Source organism: Dermacentor albipictus, chromosome 1, assembly GCF_038994185.2.
Source record: "Dermacentor albipictus isolate Rhodes 1998 colony chromosome 1, USDA_Dalb.pri_finalv2, whole genome shotgun sequence".
Classification (NCBI taxonomy): domain Eukaryota; kingdom Metazoa; phylum Arthropoda; class Arachnida; order Ixodida; family Ixodidae; genus Dermacentor; species Dermacentor albipictus.
In genome coordinates, this window is record NC_091821.1 from 193,957,464 (window position 1) to 193,979,306 (window position 21,843).

The 21,843-nt window shown below is 43.7% G+C and overlaps 1 protein-coding gene across 2 annotated transcripts in view; it reads left to right on the forward strand.

The window, feature by feature from the left end:
• LOC135898007 (protein FAM193B-like) overlaps positions 1-21,843 on the forward strand; it is a 156,668-nt gene that overhangs the window by 102,532 nt on the left and 32,293 nt on the right. For both annotated transcript variants that reach the window (XM_065426717.1, XM_065426718.1), the window contains exons 13-16: positions 2,203-2,433; positions 5,082-5,180; positions 19,593-19,872; positions 20,367-20,602. In XM_065426717.1, the coding sequence (XP_065282789.1) occupies positions 2,203-2,433; positions 5,082-5,180; positions 19,593-19,872; positions 20,367-20,602 (846 nt within the window). The remainder of the gene's footprint in view (positions 1-2,202; positions 2,434-5,081; positions 5,181-19,592; positions 19,873-20,366; positions 20,603-21,843) is intronic.

Genomic DNA, 21,843 nt, shown 5'->3' on the forward strand with positions numbered 1-21,843 from the left:
CCACGCAGTATGTTTGCTAGTTTACGCTACATAAAGTTAAAAAGAAGTGGATGCCACCGTGCATTTGCTGCTAGTACCATAATGCAATGAACTTTTGGGTGACGCCTTCATTTGGCTACTGAATTTATGAGGTTCTGGGGCAGACAAAAACGAGAACTCTAAATATATGTGCTTGCAAGGACATAAGTGGCAAAGGTACTCAAGCCAGGGCACCACGTCATTTTGAGCTTGAGAGCAATGACCTTCCAAACTTCTTTCCTAGGAATGTATTGCATCAAGAGTAGGCACTGGCTGCTGTAGCTTACATTATAGCTTACCATAGGTTAAATGTAAGTTAATGTGTATAGAACCAGAGCACTGTTCTTTTAGTTAAAGGGGTCCTGAACCAACCATTGGACTCGGCAAAAAAACTGTCTGCACGTAGGATACACTGTTATGAACATTTCAGGAAAATTTTGCAATTGTGCGTGGCGAAGGGAGCTCACAAGCGGAGTGCATAGTCACCTTTTTTTTTTGCAAACGCTTTCTTTTCAACAGACGCCTTCTTACTCTTTGCGGGTTGTTATATTCCGTCATCTAACAGATTCACATATGCGGCTGTTATTGGCCAATAGCTGATAGTAAGAAAGGTGTTTGGATCAGTACACTTCTTCCCACTGTTAATGTGTATATTTATTGACACAGTTTAATAAACAAGCTGAAGTAAGCAAAAATCTGCTTTTTAATTATAAGAATTGCGTTCTTCCAGAAGAAGCCGACTGTCGTCTGCTCACGCTCGGCCGCGGCAACCTGCATAGGAATTAAACTTTGGCCGTTTTGCTTATTGGTGTTACGGCCATTGGGTCTCGCTAATTTCGATTAGTTTTGAACACTCACATAAAGGTCAGACAGCATGTACGCTTGCCAGTGCGCGCTCACTCCTGGCTGCTCCTGGTTAGACGCTTTGCAGACATCACTTCATTGTAAGCTATTGACAGTGCTTTAATATGCACAAGTTGGATATGGCTACTATCAGTCGGTCAAGCTGGTGCAGGACAAAGCCGGTCCGCACCACATAGCACGACCAGGCTGAAGCACATAAGTGCGAGAGCGCACTCCAGCTCTGTCATGCACAAAGCAAGTACTGCACATACACACTACAGTTGCATGTAGCTACTATCTGCTACATAGCGTAGATACCACAGCTGCTGTAGAGTGATGCAACAAGCCCGCTCGCTGAGCGCACAGTGGCTCACTGAGAACAACCGTGTTTGGTGCATCGTAGGCGCCAAAATCAGAAATAGTGGTGTTTACGTGAGCATCCAAAATTGAATTTGAACTGCTCGCCACGGTGACATTCAGTAGGTGGAGCATTGCGGGTACGTTTCGCTTCGCCATAGCCTTCGCAGTGCACGGCATTGAAGAAGGAGCGGGAGCACTACGAAGGGGATTGAAGGTGATCTTTGATTGCCAATAACTCCGCTTCTGCTGAACGCACTGAAGTACTTTTTGCTGCAAGGTATTTCTGAAATAGTATAACTTCAAATGCTTTTTTTGACGTTGATAAAAAGTGCTTCATGGCCCCTTTATAGGAGCAGTGACATATTTTCAAATTTTTAGAAACTCTACTGCATGCCATTTGTGCGTAGAGGATCACACAATTTTTTTTTTGGCCGAGCTCATGCTTGGTAGCTGCAGCGTTCACAGGAACAGAGCGAGCCAGTGTATCGTGACGTCATGACATGTGCATCTCCTGGGTACCAAAAGGGAAATTGGTTTAGTGAAACAAGTATTAAGTTATATTAGGGTTCTCTGACACTTGCTAATATTTAACAGAGTGACATGACAAGTCGAAAATGTCATGTCAGTACTCCTTTAATTTTACTCTATAATATAAAGCACAGTACCATTGTTATGGCAAAATGGGGGATGAGGGACCGTGTCTGCCAAGCACAAACTGCTGTACTGTAAATTGCAACTAGCATTTGCATTTATAGTTCCAGATTCTATGTCTTTATGCATGATGTATGCCATTATATATATATATATATATATATATTGCTTATCTTTATGGTCTTCACTGTGAAAGCAAAACTCCCTCTCAAGTACTGTATTTCTGTTCCAAGTGGAGCAGCAGTAATAATTAGAAGTTGCAGTATTTTGTCTGTTAAATGTGGCATTTTAATAACTTGTGCACGTGAATGCTTTCTTTGCACCTTCTAGGCAGAGGCAATTCACATGGCCAAGCAGCAGCAACAAAATCATCATAAGGAACGACATGAAGATGACCGAGAAGTTGAAGAACTGCTCAGCTATATCAATGGAACTGACACGGGAGGCAGTCAAAGAAAAGAATCTACACATGTGGCAATGGAATCCAGTATTGCAAGCACAAATTCCTCAACAGTGGTGAAGGGGACAGTGACCAAGCGGCATAAACGTAAAACAAAACGGGTATGCTAATTTGCAAATCATATTTAATCTTAAAGCAGGGATTGCCAAGATCCTGCTACTTCAGCTGAACTTCTCTGTATATGAGCCACCTAAAACTTTGTGAAAAAAAAAAAAACAGATGCCCCATTCTGTAGTATAGTACAGCACTTCATCAACATAATAAATTAGTCTGGGCAAGTGCTAAACTTGTATGTTGCACTTATTTGTTTTACAAAAACACCGCTTGTGTTTACCATACAACCAATAATCATTACCATCTTATTACCACTTTACATCAGTATCTTTTACAGATTAGACAGCTTTTCAAAACTTGTATGGGTAGTTTACATATAGATAATCTTTTTGTTGGAATTGTTTTGCAACAGTTATGCTTAGCTTCACCTTGCATTCTCCTTCATTGTGGCTACCTTAGCCTCATTATGGTAAAGTTTGTGTTGGCCTGGCAGAAGTGGCCCATTCATAGGGCTCGAAGCTTCTTGTAGGAAATAATTTTGCTTTATAATGATCATTAACTTGGTGAATACTTCCCAATAACAATTTTAAGTGAAGATTTTTTTTGTGAATCTTCACTTCTTTACTGACTGTGGCTGTTGTTTTTCCAAATAGCTTACACAGAGAAATTTTTTTAAAAAGGAAAGAATTAATATCCTTTGCTGGGATTGAACTTTGGCCTCCCAGCACAACAGCACGATGGTCTTAAACATTAGGCTCCAATTGCATCCATACTTCTGTTGTGCCAATGCCAACTCGCACTTTGGGAGGCACATGCTTTCTCATGAGAGCTTTGTGGCATGCAAAGGTTTACATGCTGTGGTCAGCGGGGTTGCTGTGCCCCGTTTCTCTGCTTCCACCTTAGCTGACCATTGTGGGGCACGTTAGCGCCAAAGTCTGCTGTGCATCTCGTCATGATGTGCTGTTCCGTCTTACTGACTCACCAAAGCTTTGCTGACATACCATAGTGCATGGGAGCTGCATGATTTTTTCAAAATAAAAAGTAGTAATGGAGTTTTAGAGTTCTCAAGCTATTGAGTGGAGGCCATTGCATCTTCAACAATGTCGCTGTACCTGCTTGCTAATGTATCTATATAAAGGTACCCGTGCAGTCCTCATGGGAGGCATTGAGTAAGTGGGACAGTAGATAAAGAGTGTGTGTCTAATATATATTGAATGTCTGACATACATTGAAAAAAAAAGCAATAAAAACCAAATATACAAAAGAATTTATAAGTACATGCAAGACTGGCAAACACTAAACCTTCATGATTGATAGATTTTAATAATTGCACTAAGTAGCTTCTATCAGCACACATATTCAATGAAAGAAAACCAGAATATTATACAAATGCAGTATTACGGCTGCATCTTTGAAGAGAGGGAAAAAGAAGAAAACAAAGCTGCTATGAAACACGGGCATATGCAATGAAGGGGATTGGAGAGATGCCAGCCAGGATGAGTGCTTATACCAGTGGTTAGTGTTGTCTTCTCGTTTCCCACAAGCAATAATGATGATCTAACACAGTGATACTAAAATGAGACAGCCTTACAATGTTTCATATTTCACAGTATTTTGGTTGTGTTTTGGTGCACTAATTTGATGTAAGCATTAGTCTGCAACCAACACATTATCATTGGTGCCTGTCATTATTACAAGGGTGAATCAGAAAGTCTTTGCCCCTATTTTTAATGAGCCAAAATAAGGTAAATACAGGTAATTACATATGTACATACTATTCTACATACCTTAAACTATTTTTCCACATAGTCCCCACACCACTTCAGACATTTGTCCCATTGAAGCACTAAATTTGAGATGCTTCTGTGGTAGAATTCGTCCGGCTGACTGTGGAACCACACTCATTTTCATGCAAGTCTCCACGGCCTTTTGCGAACTCGCAACACCACCACCTCGCATTTCTCAAAGCAAGACACCTTTCCCCATACGTGGGCTGCATTTCTCTGTGGACTCGATGGGTGTTTGTCCCTTGTACCATAGAAAACGAATCACACTTCGTTGCTTGTGCGCTGTGGATGTGTGAAGCATAAACGCCATATTCAACAACTGATAACAGCACCGCCATCAAAGGTCCACCGCTGGGAATGGATACGTTGACTTCACATTTACAGCCGTAATTTGACGAAAAAAAATAGAGGCAAAGACTTTTGATTCGCTCTTGTATTAACTCGTGTGATGTGTATGGGCAAATCAGTTCAGTGGAAGGCTGCAAAGTGGGAGGAAAGGTCATGAAACGGGTAAACTGTCATCTATCCAGTTGTAGCATTAAGCTGCAATGGAAACCCTCACGGGTTTCTCAAAAACTTCTCAGTTGAAAAATTTGTCCCAGTTCAGGGATCGAACTGCATGCTATAAATCTACCATCTGAGCTAACCAGGAGGTTAGCAGAGTGCAGCATGAGGCCAAATTAATCGACAACTGAATTGATTTGCCATATTCAGCATCCCTGGAAAGGTGTTGGTTCCTAATTCAATTCCTGGACCAGGATGAATTTTTCTTCTACTGCAAAGCTTTCTTTCTGAGAAACCCATATGTGTTTCTTTTGTAACTTCATGCTACAACTAGGTGAATGATGATTTTCTCTTTTCATTTGTATTGTGTATCAATGAACGCTGCTTGGCTTCTTTTCTTTCAGAGAGAAGAAATTGACAAGACGAAGGAAGCAATAGAAATAAAACCCAATAGTCCTTCTGTTATATCAAGGCTAGTAGAAGCAGAGACTGAGGAGGCAAAGGTGAGCATGAAACCAGTGGACCTGTGATAATTACGCAATACCAGGGGTGGCCAAATAGACATAGTTTTATGCTAACAATAATGCAGGGAAATCTGGTGCAGCAATACCATGGGAAGAGCATACATAGCACATTAAGAAAGCATGGTACCTATTTGTGTTTGGTTTAGTTGTGTTGGTGTTCTAACCCCCACAGTGTTCCTTTAGAGCATTTCATTGTTGTACAATAGTTAATTGTAATAATTGAATATTTTCCAGGGCATGAATGTAGCAGTTCTTTACTGTGCATGTCAGTAAATCTAGATGATTGGCGAGTGACGCTCACTTACTGTGTTGATTTTTAATTTTCTGAACAATTTATTGTTTATAATGTCCTGAAAAACTAATAAATCTAAGACGCTAAACATGGCTGATTGTTTCCAAACAAGAACTTTGGGATGAGAAATGAGCCTTATAAAAGGTAGTAAAGAAATCTACAATGTTGTTTAAAACCAGAATGATGGTTAGGCAAATTCACGTACTTCCCGTAATTCCCATGCTAGCACAGTTACTATACTCGCGGACGACTTTCTGTGGCAATGTAGGGAAAGCTACGGGGACAGAGCTTCTGCACAGGTGTTACCGCTCCAAGTACTCCGCCAGCGTTTGACAGTGCTTTTGGTTGCTCGGAACAGACGCTGAATCGACGCAGCTTCCACATGCGACGGTTTTGCGTTTTGGTTTTGTGGTTTTGGCAAAAGCCGCAAAATAAGTTAACGTTTACATTCAGTGGTGTGTTTTATGTTATTTAACTGTTGCTAATAAGTAGGCTTGTGCGAGCATTTGATATTTTCGAATAGTTGAACGAATAATGCGCTATTCGATATTCGCTTCAATTCGAATTTTGTTATTCGGAAATTTTGAAGTATTTGGCTCGAACGAATAGCCACACGCGACAGGGAGAAGGCGTTTTCGGAAGTTTCGGTTTTGGATTCAGTAATACTTTTCTCAATCCAAACCAGGAAAACAGAACTATACTCAGAACAAAGGCATACAAAAATGCATCTCATTGTCGTCGTCGTGTGGTCGATTGCGTTTAGTGGGTGTCTCTGTCTCTGCCGCTGCGGCATTTGATCAATCCCAGCCGCCTTGTACCACTCCAGAGAGCACCACTGGATTGCATGCGTCCAGCAATCCGATTTGGAACTTTTTTGTAAAGACTCCGTCGGGAACCGAAGCTCGATATCTTAAACGCAAGACAGTCCTGAAGACCCCGACAAGTATGTCAACAACTCTAGCAACACATTTAAGGAGACACCCGGACTTGCACAAGGACTACCAAAAGAAGAGGGGTGCACGCGTAAGGCCATTCAAGCTCAAGGGGGCAAGCAAGGCAAGTGGTCAGCAGCCACCCATAGCCGACAGTTTCAAGCCCAACAGATGACAAAAGTAATAGCTCGCTTCGTAGCTCGTGGTATGCACCCCTACAACATTGTCGAAGAACCGAGTTTCCTCGACGTGATGAAGTTCGCTACGCCGGATTACGCTGTGCCATCTCAGACAACATTCTCGAGAGCCATTATTCCGGATCTCTACATATCAAGCAAAGAGAAGGTGAAAAAGAAGCTCAGGGACATTTTTGCGAGCGGAGTGGAGTCGCTTTAAATCACAACTGATGGTTGGACATTCTGGGCAAATGACAGCTACGCTTGTGTAACTTGTCACGTCATGGACAGTGACTTCATGCAACACGTGCATGCATTGGCTTGCACGGAGATGACAGACTCTCACAGTGCAGAAAACCTGGAGCTATTTATCGCAGGTGTCATCGAGGAGTGGGAACTTCCAGCCCACGATACTGTGCCGATTTTCGTTGTTACAGATAATGGAAGGAACTTTACTTCTGCTGTAGCACGGTCCTTCTGGAGTGGTGTGTAGTGTTTCGGACACACCCTTCAGTTGTGTGTCAGTGATGCCAAAAGAGAAGTGTCAGGGTTTTTGCAGCTCTGTGCTAAGGCCAGAGCGATTGTGGCTAGATACAAACAGAGTGCGAAGGCCCGAGGACAGCTTCGGGAAATTGAGAGAAACATGCAACTGGACCCTCTCGGGGCTATACAAGACATCCCAATGCGATGGAACAGTGAGCATGCCATGATGGCCAGGCTCGTGAAGCTGCGTACAATCATCACTGTAGAACTTTCAGAATCTGACAGAGTTCCGAACTTGAACACAAGTGAGTGGAAAGTTATGAATGCAGCAGTGCAAGTCTTGAAGGCACTTGACCATGCCACAACTGAACTGTCTGGGGACAGATATCCCACACTGTCACAAGCCATTCCCCTGTTGCAGTGTACCGAGGTGGTACTAGCTGAACATGTTTCTGAAGGTGGTGAGGCAGCATTGCTTGCCTCAAGCCTTTTGCGTAGCATTAAGACGAGGTTCCTTGATATCAAGATGTCATGCCTTCCTGTATTGGCAATGTTGGTCGATCCTAGTTACAAAGATGTCTGTTATGCTGAACAACGCGCAAAGCAATGGGCGTTCACTCTAATCGCAACGGCAGCAGAAGAGACTGTGCCAGTTGGTCAACATGGTACAGCAACAAGTGAGAACAGCACCTGCTCTGCAGACCCATCAGGGGACTCTGTGTGGAGTGCTTTTACACATTTCAGTTCGCGTGCATATCATCAGTCAAGCCGTACAATCTCGGATGAGGTTGCTGGGTACTTGAACGCCCCTCTTCTTTCCTGGTCCGAAGACCCCCTTGTGTGGTGGAAAAGCAAGGGCAGCTGCCTTTACCCAACCCTGGTTGCAGCTGCCCGTAGGTATCTTTCGATACCAGCCACCCAGACAAGAAGTGAAAAGATTTTTTGACTGCAGGAGCCGTTGTAAGCTGCAGAAGGGAGCACCTCAAACCCCAGCATGTGGAACAGCTAGTGTTCTTGCACGAAAATTTGTAGATTTTCGTAAGTAATCAAGTTGTTTACTTTCCTTGAATAAATTCCAGATCTTAGCCCTCTGCCGTTTTTTTTTTTTTCTTTACTTGCTACTATTCGAAGCATTTGCTTCGAAATTATTCGAGAAGAATTACTATTCGCTTCGAACCAAAAAAGCACTATTCGCACAAGCCTACTAATAAGGCGTTTATGTTTTCTCTTCCCCAGCTTAAACTAATGTGGATGAAAACGCAGGACTCTTTTTCAGAAGCACTCTCACTTGTGTGCGCTTTGCCTCCATAGCTTTCCCTTCATTGCCACAGAAAGTTGTCCACGAGTATAGTACCAAGATGGCCTTCTATTAATTTTAGTATAAAGCTCCAAAGAGTTCATGATTTTGGTCTAGCTACTGCAAAATAATGGGAGTTTGAGACCGCAGTACAATTGGCTGCATTTTGGTTGCTTTTTCTGCCTGCTGAGGATCAATAGTCTAGATTCTGATAACTTCAGATGCAAATGTTTGTGGAAACTAACTAGTTGAGAAATATGTAATGCAGTATTGAGCTTATTTATATGTATTGTATTGGACAGTGAATGCCTCATCTACAGCTGGTTACAAGCCATGATTAAGTCTGAGAAGAGCAGCATGCACCTTGTGAGCTGCAATTTGGCTACCCCTGTACTAGATAATGTTTGCCATTTTGCATGCCATGTTAATTTGTGATTTTAAAATTTATTATACCTAAAATTTTGTATTCTGAGTTATGCACATGTAAGCTAATTTGTCATTCTGCCTTACTTGCCTGTTTGACAAAGCCATTTTATCTGTTTTCTGACAGCTGCACAATATTGTAAAATCGTGAGCATCTTAAATATATGAATGTGTGTTGGCATAAAATGAAATTTGAACAGCAGAGTATGTGGCCAAAGATACATTTAATACCGTCTGCCACTCATCATTTGAGGCCGTTGCACATACTGGGTTTGGCTCCTGGAAGTGCGGTTGCACACCCAGCATGGATATTTTGGCTTCTGTTTGCTTTGATGCTCATTTTCTCGCTTTGCCACTGAAGTGCCAGATTGTGCCGTGTTTCCATCAGGTGCTACTGGTGCAGTGCAATATTGCTGGCTGCTGGTGCAGTAGAGGTGTGCGGGCTAGCCATCCAAGAAAACAGAAGCAACAATATTCCTGTTCTGTATGCATTCTTGCTACCAGCAGCCAAATTAGAAGTGTGGCTGTCTCTTATGACTGACAGATGACACAAACAGTACCTTTGACCATGCACTCTGCTGTTCACATTTCATATGACACCAGTAATACTTGTAATAAAACAATCTACCTCATGTAGACAAAGAGGACTGTACTCACTTTGTTAAATGGATTTGCCACTGAATCTGTCTGCATGACTTCTTTCTGTGAGCTTTAATCTGTGCTTGCTTTGGTAAAATACAGGCTCTTTGCAAATGCCTTCCCTCCAGCTGGAATCCAGCTGGAACTTGGGGTTTCTGTATATATAATAAATTCTCTTTGTCAATCCTTAGGAATGAAATTATAAGCCTGTCAGCATTATCAGACCAACTGGAAATTGACTGAACTAGTCTGAGCAAAACTTTGACTTCTACAATATTTCTTATTGTAAATTGGTTCTAAAATTAAAATGCAGTCAGATTAAAAATTATCTGCCTGAACGAATGGAGGTTTTAGCTTGGATAGTTTCACAAGAATAGTCCAGTTTCACAAGAATAGCACAGGCCTCTGGGACCTTGTGCTGAAGGGCTCTGATGAGGGCACACTGCTCATTTAAAACAAGTATGTGTGGAGCATATAACAAATGTATAACAGCAGTTCATGTCGTCTTACATAAAGGCTTACATTTGTAGTACACTTATCTTATAGCCATCTATACAATCGTAGATTTGTAGCCCTCTTTACAGACATATTGCATATACAGTAAAAGCTAGATAATTCGAATTCCGCGATGATGCTACCAAAATTTTAATGATACAAAATTTGAACTAATAAAAGTCATAGAAAGAAGATCGCTTGGTTAAGACCCGTATATAGTCCAATGTAACGTGAGCGCGTGCGCGCACATGCTATGTCACGTTGACGTGAACAACGTCTACAGTTTGAAGCACTGGTGCAGCCAATGTAACCGGACGTGGCCAATGCAACCCGACATGCCCGACGTTGAGATGGCTCTTGCTCTATCTGTGCAATCATAGCACCGAATGCGCCAACCCACACTGCATGGCACGAGAAAAAAGGTGCCCACGCCGCTTCGCCAACAGTCGCAGGCAGCCATTCAAAGCGGTGCGCAGGTTGGGGATGATTCTGCGCATGCTCTGAAGGTAACAGCCGACGGCGCATGCATTGAAGTCTAGAGGGGACGGCATTTCGGCTGGTGCAGCGCAAGCTTCGCAGCGTGACTGGTTGCACGCACCGACGCTCGCCGCAGGAACAAGAGCTGCCCTCTAAAATGCACTCTCGAAACGCATCACAACCTGCTGCGATGTTGGTCTCTGTTGTACTTTAGTAGATGCACCGGCTGCACGCTGCTGAGTTCCACTATACAGATAGGTGGCGTCCAAACACGTATCCCAGCGATGCTTTCCTTTGAGTAATATCCACGAATCTCAAAGGCTATGCATTTTGGTATTGCGAGCGCCGATAAATGCCACGGCCAAAGTGTTATAGATATTTCCTGGTGCCACTTCTCAGCAGAACACCACGTAGATAATGAGCATAGCCTCCAATATGTGACATGAAAAAAATTAAGAAGAAAAGACGCAGTTTCGCCCAAAAGGCGAAGCATCGATTGCGATAGCAAAATAGCAGACAGCCGTATGAAGTAAGTACAGTACTTTTATCAGCCGTATCAACTTGTAAACATTCGCTTGCTAACTAAAATACTAAGCATGGTGTCAGCATGCACAGCAAACATGAACACATCAGACCCGATGAATACGGACACTTGCTGTCAAAATGTTGGCGTGCGGAAACGCGGCAACAGCAGCGAGCAAAGTGACATTTGTGCCATTTCGTGCTGTCTATTGCTTCAGCGCAGAGTGAGCACCGAGAATGCACAGCATGCACAAAGCTATGAGCCGCCAATGCAACTAGACTCTAGGGTTGCCAGGTGGTCCCAACAAAATATAGCCAAATGATCTCAATATGTAGTCCAAAAATAGCCATACCAAAATTTTGAGAGAGTGAAAAGTAGCGAAAAACATAGCCAAAACATTTTATTATGTTCTGCAGGTGTGTTATAGATGGTGTCCAAATATCACCACATATTTTTCTGGCTCTAAAATTACTTCCACCTACTAGCACTTCCAGCTAGCACAACTAGCACAACACTGGCCTCAAGATCTGTGTAAAGAATTCTAGTGGGAGCTGCCACTCGGACGCGGATTTATGTTGAATTCCAATGGTGGAGTCGGAGCAGCCGACGGAAACCGTGAGCAAGCACTCGACTCTGGCGTAGAGCAACGCCTCCAGATTCGCGAGTGGAACACAACCTGTGCTGCCGGAGCAAGGCGTAAGCAGAAGTTCTATCACCGAGTTACCCAGGATACCTTGCATGTTGTCATTTCTTTCCGCTGTTTGCTCCCAGCACCGCCGCACCGGTCACTTGTCTCTTCAGCGCTGTTCGCCTGTTTTTTTTTTTTAAGTGCGGAATGGATATCTCGCCAAGCGTGCAGCAGCTTTTGATTCCTCGCGAGTCGTGACCGGTGGCGCCTCCCAGCAGACAAACGTGGTAAAGGAAATACGTCACGCAGAGTTCTGGTCCACTCCGCCGATTTTGTCGGAGCATCTTTTTCTGCTCCACGGAGTGACTCCCGCTCTGAATCCCCTCCGTCTCTCTCATTGGAACACTTTACTCCCGCCCTCACTCTGTCATTGGAACAAACTTGCTCCGAAATGAGCAGAAAAACTTGCTTCGACTCCGCCATTGGAATTCAACATTAGATGCCACTCATTGTTACAGTGAACCGAAGAATTTCTTTTCCGATTTACTCATGACTTTATTGGTATTTACTTAGCCACATTTTGAGCTAACTTTAATTCACACCTCACTTTACCCGAGGGATATTTCTGTAAGAGTTGGGCTTAATATTGCCAGCTCCAACCTCGAGGATCAGATTCGGCTGGTCACGATCGAGTGCCCAATAGGTGGCCCAACTCAAGGCATTAAAATAGGGATGCCTTTCCTATAGGCTTGATTGATACAATAAACATGTTACTTCTCTGCCACTCTCTCTTTATCTTTCAATTTACTCGAAAGCAGCTCGACGCTGAGTTAGCAAATGCTGCTGCTTGGAGGCACACTGAACTCTGGAGACAACTTGAAACCTTCTCTCATTTTCCTTGTGTGAAAAAGTGGCAGTTGTGACTGCAATTCACCTGTGAGTGGCAGCAAACAGAACGACGTGCTGGCTCAGAACAGAATAGGTGAATTGAAGTTTATAATTTTAATTGCCACCTGGATAACGGTGCTGGCAATAGTCCAGCTGGTATTAGCATTGAACAGAGTTGAACTGCTCAATATTTAAACAGGGATTTGCGGGCAAAATGCATGCAATCTAAAAACATATACGTTTCTGTGAATCCAGGCACAAATGCATGTGTTGCGAACTTTTCGAGAGGGGCTGTGTACTTTACTTTGAGTGCGATTAAAAAAAATGAAGAAATTTAATGCTACTAGGGAACACACAAAATTGGAGGGCGCTTAAACTTCGCCTTCAAGAGTGGAACGCGATAGCGTTATCGCACCCCATTCACACCGCCCACTCAAAATGATCTACGCGAGCCAAACGTCGTGATCGGCACGGACAGCCGGGCCGTGACGCATCACGAAGGCTGATGCGATAATGGTGCGAGTGGCGTGCCACGTGTCGGGGCAGCGCTGAACATTGTGATGAGGGGGTCTTCTGTGTTTGCCGCAAGATGGCTCTGTGTGTGCGCAGAGTGCAAAAATGTAGCGGAAACATACTTTGCTACTCGTGTAACTGCGACTTCTGTAATTTACATGCTCATAATTACGGATATACACCGCAGTATAACTTTCCATGGCACATTTCTAAGGCAACACCGCATTCACTAGAGGCGCTTTTGTCCCACTTTGAACTATCAAACTCTTGGCTGAGTGGTAGCGTCTCTGTCTGAACACTCCGGACCCTGGTTCGATTGGCACCCAGCCCATCTTGCAAGTTATTTTTTTTTTTAATTTATGAATTGCCTTCTGGGATTTTTCGCTCATGGCCAACGCCACTGACACCGGCTTTTCTGCAACACAAGCTCCTGACGCTGTCGCGTTAATATCTATTTTATGGGTTGCGCACGGCTGTCATGAAGTTAAGTACAGTGTAAACCCCTTTGTCTAACAAATTCAAGCACTATACATCGGAATAGGAAGCCAGTAGAACACCATGTGTACTTTTTCAAACTGGCAATAACTCTTTGCCCAACCACTACTGCGATGTGGGCAAAAATAATAAAATATGGATGTAACAGTACCACGAACACCCATTATGTATGTCGAACATAGTTTCTCTTTCATCACAGCTTGAAAATACGCGTGAGCAAAGTACAGTGTAATAATAGTAAGATGAACAGAGAGGAATTACAGTGGCCATAAAGTATGTGCATATATAAAGTAAGCCATAATTGCAATTACTCGTACGCACATAGTTTCAAGGGAAAAAATTGTCGCAGGAGTACGGTCTAAAAATCGAGGAATTATCATACTGATGTTGGCAAGGGAATCACTCGCCGACCTTTGGTGAGCCTTGCCATCTTCACTATGGGCGAACATGTATTTACAGAGCTTATCATTGTGTAATATGTAACGTTCAAAAAAGTACCATGAAACAATTGAAGCTCTCACGTAATACAAAGCCGCTTGACTAAAACAAAGAATGGGAAACATTGCATTAATGTCCCAGTTGATACTTCTCATGCTGGAAATTTATGCAAATGTATTAAATATACAGTCCAGCCCCATTTGAGTTAACTCCCACTGCAACTTGGACCATACAGAACTGCAGAGTTGAAACGCGACAGTAACTGCTCATCTGGCTGAAAATCTTTGCAGCAGTCCCCACTCTCTGCCAGATCAAACTTAACGCAGTGTCTCATTCGGCATGTGGGTTCTGAGATCATTCTTTGTCAGTGAAACCTGGCTGAACAACATGCTTTCAACGACTGCGTTCGAAAGGGGCAGCGCAAGTAAGGACAAAGCAAGCTAAGACAACAGGCAGAACATTAGATCTCCAGCACTGCTTTTTGAATTCCGGATGCTAGCCTATAACTTGGTGATGCTTGGTGATACTGGAGCAGAACATTTCATTTTGATCGACAGTCGAGACTACTGAGCTTCCCTGAGCATGTGCAGTGCACGTCAACCTTGTGTAGAGCGGGGGAACGACGGCAGCCAGCGCCATCTAATGCTAGTGACCGGGCCCGAGATTAGACGAGTCGGCCGCTGCGTGCCCAGACACCTTTTATCTCGAGCCCAACAGCTACCGTTACACATCGCTAGCTGCCTACGGAGCGCCCCGGCGGCCGTCGTTGGAGAGTTTTAGAATGGGGGACGCAAGCGGCTTGCGTACGCAAGAACTAGGGGCGACGATACTGCACATGTGCAGATCCGAATGTAGGGGTCTGCGCATGCGCAGTACCATGGCCCCTACTTGTGTACGCAAGCCGCTTGCGTCCCCTATTCTAAAGCTCTCTGTTTCCGCGCTCTGCACAAGGGTGACGCGCACTGTACGTCAAGAATCGAAGCGTCGGGTTTCTCGTTAAGGCGACTTGTGGATATTTTCTTATTGTTACCTTGTAAATAATGTTATTTGCGGGAAAATCAAGCCATAAGCAACCCTTAATAAACATTGAAGGACCACGGGTGAAAATGACGCGCCACGACACGCATACGTACAGTGTCCTTAATATTTAGCTGCACGTGTTAGAAAAAAAGAAATTGCACTCACCGTTGCACTGTTCTTTCTTGCTCAAATTTTGCAGAACCATCGCATTTTGGCGTCGACTTCGTTTAATGTAACACTTGGCACACTTAATTGCCTGGCTTCCAAGAAAAAGAAGAGTACACATTTGCCTGCGCTTATGGGGATGCGAGCTGCTGCCACGATGGCGCAAGCATTAGCAAGCATTAGGATGCCTCGATGTCCTCCTCGCCCGCCAATTTGTAGCGGCGGGCGAGGAGGACATCGAGGCATATAGCAAGCATGAACTTGTCTTGCCACCTGTCGTCATCTGCAGAAAGCGTTTTGGGGAGGGCAGTCGCCTGTTCCAGGAGCAGGTAACACGTGGCAGCACTTCCTGAAACGCTGCTTTCTGCATACGACTGCAGATGGCGACACAAGTCTGTGCCAGGGCTGGCTTTTTAGACGCCATTTTTCCCATAGACAAAAACAGTTTCTAATTTTTGCCTTAAAAAACAGGCGACTAATCGTGCTAAGTGTTATACTAAACGAAGTCGACGCCAAAATGCGATCGTTTTGCAAAATTTGAGCAAGAACAGTGCAGCGGTGAGGTAAAATCTTGTTTTCAATGCGCGCAGCCAAGTATTCAGGACCTTGTATACTTGAGTTGTGTAAGTAGTTTGCTTTATAGCAGCCGGCACGGAACACTCACTTGACAGCTGTCAGCCCTACTGTTCTCCGTATTAAACCATGCGTAAACCGGCAGCAGACGGCGCCGAGCCCAAACAAAAAGAAAGCTTAGCGCTGGAATGACGTATCAACATGGCAGCCATAGCTTAACGTCATCCTTCCAGCGCCGACATTGCCTAAAAACACAGCCTTCGAGATTGTCTACATATCTTAGTAGCAGCAATCAGCTTTGTGTTTTCATAAACTGGCGCTCCCGAATTTCGTCAGTGTTTACGCAGTCCTCGGGACTTGGAAGTCCTTAAAGACAAAAATAGCCCAAATATAGCCATGTAGCAAATTCGGAATTTTCGATGCCAACCCGCATAAAAAGTAGCCAAATTTGACTATCTATAGCCCAATCTGACAACCCTGGTAGACTCTGCCCGCAGATCGCTCTCAAGATACGGCCGCGCAACCCCCCCCCCCCCCCCCCCTTAGCGCCTCACAACGTTGGGTGCCTAGCGCACGAGAGAAGACAGCGCACTACCTCTTCGCGTTCATCCCTTTTGTGCGGACGAGATTGAGCTGCAATCGTCGGCTCCCCTCGCACGCTTTCACTCGCACGTACAGGGTAGGGCGCGCAGCGAGGGTGACGCCGACGGCAGCAATGCGCTTGGACTGTACCGCAGCGCGGCGTTTGCGTTTTTATCTTGGAGATCTTGAGAGAGGGAGAGGACCGACCTGCAACAGACGGCCGCAGCATGGAAAGAGGAAAGTTGCGTGGCGAAGATCGTCGTCAATGTGCTCCCGCGCACTATACTCTAAAGACAGTCGCACCCTTTGGGTCGTATATTTGCCACACAACAATAATCGTCATTTGTCTTGCTTGAGTTTCTTGAAAACGCTGCGATCGCTACTTTCTCGTCGACAATGCTCTGTTATGCTGATAATGCGCATGCTGTTCATCACTTGGAAGTACCGGGCTGGCAGCGTTAAAGGAAATGCAGACAAGACAGATGACAATTATTGTTGTGTGGCAAGGCACGACCCAAAGGGTTTAATTTTGCTTAAGAGTGGAGCTTTTTCATCCACATCCTTTGAGGTTTCTTTTGACTTGCCTTAGCCTTTTCACTTAAAATTTTATTGTGGATAATATCTTACTACATCATTGTTGGCGCTGACGTGCATGGCTTTTAGTTCATACTTTTGCTTTATTTCTGCAAATCCTGACTATAGGAGAACAAGCGCATTAGAAGCACCTGTGGCGGCTGCCTCATCCGTATTTTCTCACTTCAACATTGTTCTAAATTTACACTGTAAACAATGTGCACATACAAAATATACTTAAATATATACACAGGACAAATTTCATTATATTTTTCAAAGAGAACGATGTAGCCAATTAACAATTATTTCTGAAGGTATGGATAGCCTATGCCTGGAGAATGAATATGTTGCTGTATGTTCACCTCCCTTCAAATTGCTTTGCATGCTTTTTTGACCCTGAAAAAGACCTATAGACTTCAGTGACCCCTTTGGCAAAGTCTTATCAAAGGCATGTGAAATGCACGGGAGTGATATGTGTCTCAGTATTGCTTCTCTTTCCAATAAATAATGCTAACGACTCATGAAAAAAAAAAGCATTTCTAATAATTTATAACATTTATTAGAGATGGAAACATTGTCACCTGCATGCAGAGGTCATAAATGTATACAGTGTGTCCCAATGAACTCTCATTCACCAAGATTTAAAAATCAGCAATGCATTACTCCAAGAAACTCTGGTGAATATTGTTTCCACAGTACAGTGGAGTAGCTGCCAGTAATTTTTCGTTTCGGAGGTTTAATTAAGTAATTGCAATTGTCTAACTCGAGACATACTATCCTAATTATCAAACTGTCAGAGACGTGTAGGCACAGCCAAGGGATATCTAATTGTGGTATTTTCAGTGACGTACTAATTGCATACAAATTTTTTTCTGACTGATAAATAAACCCTCGAAATATGAAAGATATGACGTGACTGCACTCCCACCCGCATCCTTTATAATTGGAGCACCCTGTGTAATTCACTTAGTAACTGAAATGAGGCTAAGCCTGATTCACTCGATAACAAAATCAATAGCAGGCATGTGCAGCAGCGCTTATACTTGAACTCACAGAAAAAGAATGAGAGAGAGAGAGAAGCTGCATTTTCTCCAGAAAGGCGAAGCAGTATTAGTGATAGCCAAGTATACGACAATTACATGGAGGAAGATTACACCACCGAGAGACGCCAGATTCCTGGTGGTGTCAGAGGACTCAGGCTTGTAAATTCTCATGTCCTCCGACAAGTAACACACATATATATACGTGTGTGTGTGGGGGGGGGGGGGGTTCTGAAAGCTAGTCAAGCCCCAGAAAAATGAAAACTTTCCGCCTATGCTAGTGCCATTAAACATGACAAATCACCATCACCTCTAGAACCTTGCAGCATTACCATTTCTACCTTAAAGGGCCCCTCATCAGGCTTCATAGCAAATTTTGGTTATATGCTTTAAATTGTTACAGAGAGCGTTCTGTCGCAAAACATTTTTCAAATCGGCTCATTATTAGACGAGATAGAAATATTTCAGTGCCGCGAACCCATAATTTCAGAAGGTGAGCTCCACTGCATAGCGAGACACTCTCACCAATCACTGCGTCTAGGCTCCGCAAGCGAAATTCCTTTCCTGCGTTCTCCCATAATAGACCTCGAGGATCAGGTGACGCATACGTCACAGGCCCCAGCTTTTTTTTTTTCTGTTCTTTTCAGCGCTGCGCACTTTTGCTGACGGCATTGCGCGCGAGCTGTTGTGATGTCTAGTTTCAGGCGCTGTGCACAAGGACACATGACTAGCAGTATAATTCAGTGCTACACGAATACCGAGGCAGAACAAGCGAATCGCAGAGCATGATCACGCACGGGAACACGGTATAAAATGGCATAGTTTCGGTACCTGTGCATGTGACGCCACGACCGTGGAAACAAGCAGACGAAGCGGAAGTACATCTCTCTTGCTTCGCTGCGAAGTAAAGCAAAAAAGATGCAGACATTCCGTTTGTGTGTTTTATTATTACTCTAAACTTCAATTCATCAATTCAAGCAACAGATCACACAAATAACAGGTGTTGCCTTGAATAATTCTTGAAGTTACGTATCACCACGAGCGATGTCACACTGTGGACACGACTACGTCACCATCAGGCTTGGAGCGCGGTCACGGCGAGGGGAAGAGAAAACGGCGTTCGGATTGAAATTTCTGACCTTTCCACTGCGCATAACAATGTAATTCTTTGCAAACACCATCATTAGCGCGCATTGTATGCTCTGCGCTTGTCAGCTCAAAATAGCCAAACCTGGTGAGGGGCCCTTTATATATGTCAAGCTTGGCTTCCACTTGTGTGGAGATATGCAGGGCTGGACTTTTTGTGGATTTTAAGACTGCTAGAACTAGTATGGTTTCAAAGTGGTTTGCTTCTCACATGCAAAGCTGGGATGTCCATTCACTGCCAGTTTCACATTTCACATTCTTTCGATATGGCTATCTGTGTAGTGGTACTGTTGTCTTATGGTTGCTATGGCTTCTGGTTGCTTGACTGACCGGTCACCTATGTGTCTGCCTAGCCTATGACATGCCATTCAGCTACAGGGTATCGCTTTGGCCCTTATAATCTGTATTAGTCACTGTTAAGGGAGTGGAAACAAAATGTTACGCTTCGAACATTTGCCATTAGTGCTCCTTTATCATTGTCCTGCAGTGTTCCCCCTAAACTTCCTAGTTCCTTGTGATTGTGCTTGGTAGGCCAGTTATAACAACATTACATCCATTTTTGAGGTGTTTAGTAAACGAAAACTATTTTTCAGGTACCATCATCACCAAAGGCAGTGGTGAACCGCAATGAAGCCCGCAAAGAGAATGGAATCCGGTTGAACAAGTTTCCTAAAAGTAATGGAACAAGCACAAACGGTAGTAGCTGCATCGCCAGCATTCGAGAATTGAATGAGGAGTGTCCCCTGCCAGAAGTGTCCTTGTGCAACAGGGTGACCTCCAGTGTGGCCATAAACACATTGTCTAGCAGCCGTGTGCCCACAACGTCAATTTCGGGTAATGTGTTCATCATTGGCAGGCCAACGTTACCTTCAGGTGAGTGCACAGGAGCACATGGCAGCATTGCCTTCTCATGCTGGAAATGCAAGTTGGTAGTTAGCATCTGCTGAAACAAAGGCATGCAAAGCTACCAAGGAAAATGTATGAATTTGTGTTACAGCTGTATGGTTGCAAGTGCCAATTCACCTTTTAGTAAATTCCTTAGATATTTTACTTGCATGGGAACATAAATGTTTCACACAACCTCTATGATCTTTTTAAGCAGGCAAGGTAAAAAAAAAGAAAAACATTGTATTAACCTGATTGGCTGAAATGGTTCGGAAGTATTACTGCTCACACTGCAATAATATATTACCGCTCTACATTAGTCATTCTTACAATGGAATCTCATCTAGCTCCCATTTGGCTTTTTGTTGTGTATATTTCCTGTGTTCATTCTATATCAGACCCCTTATTTAGAAGTAGCAGACAGTTTGTCTTTGTATACCATCATTGACGAGACATATGATGTATTCTGTGTGTCATGACAGAAACTGGGAGCTTGCTGAGCAAAGAAACTGTGTCAAAAATGACCATAGGAGATGTGGAGCTATCGGTGACGTCATCTACGTTGTCTTCAAATAATGTGATAAAGAAAGTGCCCCAGGACCGGGAAGCCTGCATATCTGAAACTGCAACATGCAACCATCAGCAAAGCTGCTCTGCAACTCAGCATATGGAAGCCAAAACACAGCTATGCATTACACACCATCTCAACGGCACACAGGTCAGCCATTTAGGACACTGTTTCTGTTACCTTTGCCCTTAAAATACAAAGAAATGTTATATACAGGCTTCTCTGTTCCAATGATTATCACCAGTTCTGCTGTTACATTGTGGTAGCATTAGTTGCTACTGCCCTTGGAATGAGGCACTGTAGCTATGTGGTAAAGTGCCATCTTTGCCATATTTTTGCATCATGGGGTGAGAGCTTTTTGGAGTGACCAGATGCTCTTTCAGAAGTCAAAATTGTGGCTCTATTAGACGTCTTTGTAAACCCACTTGACAGATTCTAAGTTAAGCCAGGTACCTCACCTGCTTGCCCAAGATAGTGTCATTGTAGAGCATGGAGTCTGAAATCTTGTGTTAAAAATGGCAGATATTACAAATTGTGTGCCACCAGCTTTATCAGTGAGGTTATGCACGGTGTGCACTGCGGCATTCCATCTGCACTTTTAAAAATGGCCACATCGCCATCATGCAGGATGCGTTCAGCTTGCATGCTTCCCATGCAAGCCAGCAGGCATTCAGGAAATAATATATCATAACAACAATAACAGGGTATCACAATTTACATAGCATATTTCTTTCAAGCGCAGATGGAATGCACCCAGTGCTGCAGAACTGCATATAATTTGTGATCCCTTTAAGGGATCATTCCTTTAAAGGGACATTAAAGGCAAATATTAAGTCAAGCTAAACTGATAGATTTGGGCTAAAGAATCTCTAAGGCATCAATATTATTGCAAACGGAGCCTTAGTAATCGAGAAATTAAGGTAGATGCAGGACACTATTAGAGACTCCCCTGGGATATTCAAGTACTTGCCCAATGACAAAGGCACTGCTCATATAAATTCTATCACTATTGCTCAACCAGTCGTTATAAAAACATAATTGTATTGATTTATAAGACAAAATGCTACTTGTTCAGTTATATTTCATTTTTAGAAAAAAGAACCCATTGACATTACCCTGGACAAAGGCGAGGGCGGTCGAAAGGTTTCGTTTTCACTCGACTCTGTACCCCCCGCACTTATGCGTTTCAGTAGTTTCATTATCGCATAGTGCTGTGCGGGTTTTGCTGGCTCGCAAAACTTGCACAAAATGCAAGTAGCAGAGAATTCCACTTCCATGTGATGTGGAATGCCCGAACAGTCCATGCGTACTGACGAGCTGCAGTGACGAATCCACCGCTCTGTCTTGGTTCACTTTCACCATGGCCATGCATTTGCGTTTTGCATTTTGTG